The 8,671-nt window shown below is 34.2% G+C and overlaps 1 protein-coding gene across 1 annotated transcript; it reads right to left on the bottom strand.

The window, feature by feature from the left end:
* Nucleotides 1-250: 250 nt before the first annotated feature.
* On the bottom strand, nucleotides 251-8,405 carry TDRD15 (tudor domain containing 15; the record flags this gene model as incomplete). The annotated part of the gene is made up of 2 exons (XM_079792663.1): nucleotides 251-309; nucleotides 2,150-8,405. 2 exons carry the CDS (start codon nucleotides 8,403-8,405, stop codon nucleotides 251-253), a joined length of 6,315 nt encoding a protein of 2,104 aa, XP_079648789.1.
* Between the last annotated feature and the right edge of the window lie 266 nt (nucleotides 8,406-8,671).

Genomic DNA, 8,671 nt, shown 5'->3' with positions numbered 1-8,671 from the left:
CAAACCAGTGTTGTTCAAGGGTCAACTGTACTTTAGGGATGAGCCACATTTCCTATGTAAGTTTTTTCAAATCATATCACAATTCTTGCTCACATAGAATTTCTATAACATTCTAATCATTGTCTCCTGGGGAAGTAATCTGAACAATCTAGATTCCTTTAATGTACTTTAATGTTAAAAGTTGTCCTATGCTTACCACTTTGATTATGTATCTGGAGCATCTAAAGCAAAAGAGTAATTATTGGGTGTCCTATGTGTCATTTGTTGCCAAACTGATGCATAAACGATCTGAGCTTTCATCTCCCTCTACTGAAAAACAAGCAAAAATTAATGATTTTCAAGGCACTGTATATTTTATTGAGAATTATTCCAGAGTTTATATTGAAAATTCCTACTATAATTAGAATTTCTTTTTACTTAATTCCTAAGAAGTTACAATAGAAAAAGAGCACAAATTATACATATTATACATACTATAACATATACATGTAATTACACATGTAGTCTAACAAAAACATATTTTCTTAAACAATTAGTAATATACACTGAGTGGCCAGATTATTATGACCACCTGACATTTGTAGGCAAATTAGCCGTACACTGCATCGTATGGGATATGGAAGCCGAAGGCCTGTTCGAACACCTTTGATGTCTGCAGTTACCAAGATAAAACGTCTCCAATTCACACAGGAACACAAGGATTGGACAGTCGAGCATTGGAAAAAAGTCATGTGGTCCAATGAATCACGTTTCCAGTTGCATCATGCAGATGGCAGAGTGAGAATTTGGCAGAAACATCATGAAAGCATGCACCCCACATGCATGAATACAACCCTTCAAGCTGGTGGGGGCAGTGTTATAGTTTGGGGCATGTTTTCCTGGCATGATTTGGGCCCTTTAATTCGTGTGGAACATCTGAATAGCACAACATACCTAAGTATCATTGCTGATCAAGTTCATCCTATCATGTTGATGGCGTATGGCAATGGAGATGGCTTCTTCCAACAAGACAATGCGCCATGCCTTGGTGCTTGTATTGTGCAGGAGTGGTTTCAAGAACATGAGGGAGAGACTTTACCTTGCTTAGGTGGCCCCCACAATCACCAGATCTCAATCCAATTGAGCATTTGTGGGACGAAGTGAAAAGAGCCATCAGGCAGCTGGTTCCACCACCATCAAATCTCACAGAACTGGACAGTGCTATTCATCAGGCATGGTGTCAGATTCCTCACATCACCTTTCAACATCTCGTGGAGTCAATGCCAAGAACAATCGCCGCAGTATTGAAGGCAAAAGGTGGCCCAATGAAGTACTGATGGGGTGGTCATAATAATCTGGCCACTCAGTGTATATCCACTTTGGAGAAACACATATAGCCTATTCTAGTCTTTATTTAAAACGATAATTGTCTCTTATACGTAAATCCTTCCTTCAAAAAAGAAGTGTAACCATTAATCTAACATTACTCTACAAATGTGTGCATGTGTACATATGTATACACTATCCTAAATATTTGTTTCTTGCAGTATCAGAAATTTAACTTACTGCCCGGCCGGCGTGGCTCAGTGGTTGAGCGTCGAGCTATGAACCAGGAGGTCTGGGTTCGATTCCCAGTCAGGGCACATGCCCAGGTTGCAGGTTTGATCTCCAGTAAGGGCCATGCAGGAGGCAGCAGAACAATGATGTTCCTCTCTCATCTACCCTCTCCCTTCCTCTCTCTCTGATAAAAGCACACTAAAATAAAAAAATAAAAACACTAAATATATATTTCATCTGATAAAAATACATAATAGAAAATTGATTCTTCAAAATGAGCCCAGGAAGCTCCCGAATAGCAGCAAGATATATTAATTTGAGATCTATGGACCATCAGAAGTTTTGTGAAACCCTGAAATTATCTGTAACATGTACACGCATGTGTGGTTAAAATCCTCTATACTTTGTTTACATTCTCAAAGGTTGCTGTTCAAGTGATCATTTTATTGTACAAATGATCACTCCAAGTTTATTCCTTTATTCAGGTTTTTTAGTAAATTTTCTTGCAGTAGGATATTTTCAATTTGGATAATTTTTGTACATAAAAAACTTTTATAAAGAATCAAAAATGGAGTCTACAAAAAGAATCTACTTTTTATAACTGGCTACTTACCCTTTAAGTGTTCTTCTGATATTTTTCCATTAACATGCATTGCTTGTACTGCTGTCCTCAAATCCATTTTGTTCTTTTCCTGTATTTCTCCAATTGGTAGCTTTTTTACTATGTTTTCAATGCAATTAGTATTGTTCTTCAAACCATTAGGTAACAGTTCCCAAAATGAAGCTGCTGCACACTTATCAAATGGAATGGTACTTTGAGGATTATGTTTTCCACTTTCAACCTTATTCCTCAGTGTTAGATTTCTAAAATATAATCTTTTACTAACATGGCTTTTGCTTAAGGGGTTCTTACAGACATCTTTCCTCTTTATAGTTTTCTGCTTTTTTAGCTTCTGTTTCTCAGTGCATGTACAATTTATATTTTCTCTTTTGTAACAACTGTGATCTAATAATGAGTAAACAGGCTTCCTCTGTAATTTACATTGGATTTTAGTAGATCCAGTAGTAGTAACTGCATCAAGATGATCTGAATCTTTAGAATACATTGCAAAACCATATGCAACTAAGATATCTGCCAGACTGTTTTTCTCATAAATGACATCTACTTTCAGTTTTGTTTCAAAACTATATTCCCTAAACTGAAAATCTAAGCCTGGCTTACTTAGGAAATCTAGAAAAAAACATTTGGCTTCTTCATTCCAATGTTTCCCATTAGCAGGTAAGATACCATATAAGGCACAAGGATAACTTAGCCTTGGCAAATTCAGAAGGTCCTCGGGAACAACTCTAAGATTTCTTATATCTGAATAAGGTATGTAAATGGAAAATCCATAGTCAATCAACACAATAAGTAAAGACTGATCAGAGACTTCAGAAATTTCTATTCTATTCCATTGATCTTCCAGTTCATATTTGAACAAACAACTACAACCGGGAATTATGTGCTCTTGAGACACTGTTTGCAAGGTTTCTGGTAGATCAGAAAGCAACATAAAGACAGATTTCATTGTGTCAAATAAATCATCTAACTGAATGCAAAAGTCTGATGGATCAGAAACAGCAGTGGCAATACCAGAATATCGCCTACCATTTTGGAGTTGTGCCCAAGTAAAAGATCTTATTGTACATGATGACACAGGAGTCTTAGATGCCAAACTGAAAATAATTTCTGAAGATCTAAGTTTGTTTTCTTCAACATGAACTGTATTTAAATTTAAATATTCCAAAAGTAACAGGCCATCTACCAAAATTTCTACTTCCCAGGAAAAGTTTAAATATTTTAGGAAAAGGATGTCTATTTCCAAATGAGCAAATAAATGCACAATGGACTCAAACGGCATGTTTCTAAAATTTTCAAACCAAACCCATTTACAAGGCACAGCTTGTCTTGGAATATTTCTGATTTCATTATTAAGTACCCTGATATTACCTAAAGGCACTGTGTCATACCTACCACAATCTACTAAAAAAACAAGCACTGTCTCATCAACACACTTTTTTTCTACTTTTGATCGATGCCACTTCAAAGTATTTTTAGATTTTGCCAAGCATTCTAAGCCTTTTTCAATATTTTCCATTGGTGAAAAGGGTTGTTTTACTTCTTTAGTAATTAATACTGTTAAATCTGATAATATTTTTTTATTTTTAGATAACTTCACATAAAATGCCCCACTTTTTGAAACATAAAGAATTTCAGCCTTTTCGAGTTGTCCAGGTTTTAACTGTTCAAAAGGAATATTAACCAGCTGTCGGTAGGATGGTTGAAGGATCACAGAACTTTCATATTCATTTGAGCTCACTTTCTTCATTTCACTATCATCAGGGCTTACCTTCTGAGAAACAACCTGAGGCCTTTGCAATACTGTTTTCTGTAGTTTTGGACATGCTGTCCATTTCAGTAGTTCATTAATGACACATTTTTCATCACAAATTATGTTTACTTCCCATTTCTGCTCATGCTTTTTCAAAAACTCACAAGAAACTGTTTTGTTACTTACTCGTGAAGCAAAATAATCTATAGTTTTACTGTCCCATATTTCACCAGGCTCATTCCACTTTACTCCACTGAGAAAAGAATGGAGTCCTAGCTGAGGAATAGTTAAGAATTCTCTTTTAAGTTCATAAATTTTAGATATGTTTACTATTTCAGTGTTACCATAGTCAATAAATTCCACTTCAAAAAAATTTCCTGGCAAAGTGTTCTTAATAACAGCTCTGTAAATGGCATTTTCAGTAGAGTATTCTGCAATTACAAGATCTCCCACGATAGGTTTAATTGATTTTCTCTCGCTCACTATATCTGCTCTTCTTTCATTTAGAGCATCTGCAAGTCTGATTATTACATTTTCATTCTCCTCAAGATGAATATGGAAACTTGCTGGGTTACTGATATTAGAAACATATCCTTTAACTTTAGCATTCAAGTAAATTTTGGGTTCAGGAAGGTCTTTGATCTGTGGTCTTGTAAGATTATATGGGTTTCGTGAGGCTACTTGATGTAATTCTCTGATAAAAGACTGTGACACAACCCTTACTGATTTCTTGCCCACATCACTTTCATCAAGAGTATATGCAAATCCAGGGACGTCTACACCTTTATTTTTAAGTCCATCATTCAAAGACTTCTTTACTTTGTTTTTTGACACAGGCTCAATTTTATAACAAACTGATGGTTTCAAAACCCGGGCATATATACCTTTGGAATTCATTAATTGATGTATTTTGCTTTCAGGATATGTTACTTGGCTAGTTTTATTTGTCATATCATGGTGATAGTTTTCTCTTTTGCCTTTCAAAGAAACAGCAAGTCTCTTATTCTCATTTATTTTAAGGCCCTTTTCCACACAGTGTGCTGGGTCACAATGTTTTTTTCCATAAGCATGAAGCAACATTTTAATTTTCTGATTTACATGTTGATATCCATCATACAATTCTACACCAAGCTGGCCATCTGACTCCTTGGACAATATTACTGCCCTTAATGGTCTTCCCAAGAAACTATCTTCAAACCACCTATTGATTTCTACTGGAATATCTACATCTCTAAGATCTGACAAAAAGCACTTAACAGCTTGCATAGGTGTAAACAGCAACTCTGGAAACTGATCTGAAATAACCCTCAACATACTTTCTTCTACTAATTGCTTATTTCCAAAGTCCACAAAATAGACCAGAAAGTCAGATAATGAATCTGACTTTGGCATTGCTAAAGCTCTATAAAAGAGACCATCCTCTATATATTTACATATGCACAATCTCTTCTTACTAGAATATTCTGGATAATTTTTGAGGTTATTAATCTCTGTGATTTTTGTTTCTATCATCTTTAGGTCTTTATTATTTCTACTAAATTGGCAATAAAACTTTTTGGGACTATATATATGAGATATATATATTTCTTCCTCACTTCCAATTTTTATATTAAAGGAGGAATAACAGTAGCTGTAAAGACTAACTGAAGATGGGAATGGCTTTGATAATGTACTATACTGTGCAGAGCCATGATTGATAAGAAATTCTTTTGCACTTGTAAATGGAGATTGTAAATCTACCAAGTTACATAAATGGTTTGGATGTATAAGAACTAAGGCACAGATGACACAAGTCAATAACCCTCTGGATGAAGAAATAAAATACCCAAAGTCTCTGCATGCTTCTCTTGTCCAACTTAATAATTTACAACTAATGGGTTCAATTAAATGGTTAAGTCTACATCTGAAGGCTTGGCCTTCTAAAAAAAGAAAATATGGGTTAATCGCACAAAGATCTTTAATTAAAACTCTTTCCCGGTAACCATAATCAACAAATACTACATCAACTTCTTTATTAGATACTCGAGTCAAAATAGCAGCTCTATACCACTTCCTATCTTTGGAATACTTAGCAACACAAGCTATCTGCCCAATCTGATAAGGATCAGAATGAATGCTGTAATAATTCTGAATTTGTTCCATCAGTAATTTTAGGTCTTCTAACTTACATTGAAGCTGGCATGAAAAGTCACCTGGGCCATAACAATAAGAACACTTAACTTCAAGGACTGTTCCTGGTTTAAACATATATTCTTTATAAGGCCATGGTAACTCAGGTTCCACAGACAAGGTGAGAGGATTTTTTAAATTTGAGAAATTAATAGCTGGGGACTTTACCAAAGAATAATTACTTTCTTTAAGCTTATTTGAGTGATACTTTTTAGGTTTAGGTCCTTCAGGAAGGGCAGATAAGATCTTCTTAATATTAACTTTGTTTTTAGATTTTAAATTTAACACTGAACATTGACTTACAGATTTTGGATAACATTCTGGCTCTACTTCCCAATATTCTGCATATCCAGCTTGTACCATAAGAGAGACAACATCAATATTTTCAGAGGCTTCAATACTCTGAATATTTACAGTGTACTTGTCATCTTTTTTTGCTATAACTTGAAGCAAAACTGCTTTGTTTAAGACAATTTTTTTAAAATAATCAGTTGCTGCCTTCACCCAAATATCTTCAACAGGAAATATATGTACAAGTGAACAGCACATGGCTAAGGCAGGCAACTCACAAAATTCTGGAAGCAAAGTTCTTACATCAAAAAATGGTATGGAATCAGTATTTCCATAATCCAAAAAATACACATTAATCTTATAACCATTAATTTCATTGATGACAGCTCTGTAAAAACGTCTGTCCTTGCTATACCTCGCACAACAAAATGACCCAGGTTCTGGATTTCTTAGAATTAGTTCATCATTTTCACATAAATCGTAAAATCTGTTTATATTTTTCATTATGTCTTGAAATTCATTCTGATGTTCATTGGTGCGTACCCAGAAATTTGATGGGTTTAATACATATGCTACGAAAGCTATGTAGGCAGCTTCTATCTCCATTTCTATAGTTTTAATAGGAAAACCTACTTTCAAAGTGCCTTTATTATTTAGAGAGTTTATCAACTGTTCAGTATTTCCAATAAAATTCTCAACTGCAATGCTATTTACAGCAGAAGTACTATTTTCTCTCAACATATTCGATATTTTTAAATCAGAAAGTGGGCAAAGTACTTGTGTGCCTACAGTCTTTAGCAGACACTTAGAATTATTTGTGGACTCTTGAGTTTGTAATGTTACATAATACAAATGCTCATCCTTATTGAGCCAATCGATTTGTGCATATACTATTTGTCCTAACAAGGCTTGTTTAAATACACTGAGTTGAAATTTTCTTACATTTTTATCTGGACTGTGTAAATATGTCAGAGAACATGGAAATGAAAACAATGGTACTGAAATAAAATCCTGTTTAAGTTTCTTTACATTAATTGAGGGTATAACCTCATTACTGCCATAATCCATAAACCAAATTTTCACTTGATTATTAGGCAAGAGCTGCTGAATAATGCCTCTATGCCACTGTCCATTTCTCCTTTTGGCAACACAAAGTAGTCCAAAATTATCACAAGTAGGACTACTCTCTTGATTGATATCATAATGCAAATTCATGCACACTGTCAAGTCTTCTAACTCTGGAATCCATTTAATTAATTGACAATAAAATTTACTTGGGCTCAATGCAGATGATACCTTTACACTTTCAATATTACCTATTGGCAAAGATGGCTGCAAACTATCCAGAACATGTTGGATATCAAGTAAAGTATCATTATTATGTAATGATAATTCAGGTGTCTTATGTTGTAATAAATCAGGAATTTGATGTGGGAATTCTTTTAACATTTCCACAATTAGACAAAATGAATCCCCATCAATATATCTTCCTAATTTTAATTCAAGAACCTGAGATATAATTTTTGGCACTTCAAAAATAATCATGTGAAGAGGCAAAATGGCTTGTATTATACAACCTTTCACTTGTAATCCTACTAATGACTGGAAATAATTCAAGGCCTTAGGAGACCATTGTTCTCCAATTGGTAGTATGTTTGCAAAAATACCAAATACTACCCGCGGTGGTAGTTCAAATAACTTGCCACAGGCTGAAGCAATCTGCATACTGCTGACTCTTAGTTCTTCTCCACGATCTATTAGGAGCACAGTATAGAGTTCGTTTTTCTTTTCCAAAACTCTTCCTCTCTGCCATTCTCCAGATACTCTTTCTTCTACCAAACAAAATTCATCAATGTCCACATTCTTTTTTACTTTTGGAATATGCTGTATCTCCCTCTGCAATATGTGATAGTCAAACTCACATTCAATATTATTTCTCCCTTGAAATTTCACCAGAATGTCCTTAGGACAAATTTCTGTATGTGATATTGTCAGATCCATATCTAAAAATGTTGGTAATAGAGATGTAGAATCCATTTTCTAAAAAGCAAATAATAAATACTAATTAGCTTCTGGACAGACAGCTGTAAAAATTAAATGAAATTAACATTATATAAATTTATATGTAAACATAGCCTTAAAAATAATTATATGCCTGTATTTATCAAATTGAATATGTTAATAAAAATTATTTACACTGGACAAGATAATAGAAAGATAAACAAAATGCACCTAACTCTTCACTGCCTTTCACATTTTCAAAAAATTCTACTGAAACAACAAGAATATAAAAACAGGAATAT

Source organism: Cnephaeus nilssonii (assembly GCF_951640355.1).
Source record: "Cnephaeus nilssonii genome assembly, chromosome: 15".
NCBI classification, from domain to species: domain Eukaryota; kingdom Metazoa; phylum Chordata; class Mammalia; order Chiroptera; family Vespertilionidae; genus Cnephaeus; species Cnephaeus nilssonii.
The sequence above is the reverse complement of the archived record's forward strand: the minus strand, read 5'-3'. Positions and strand labels throughout refer to the sequence as shown.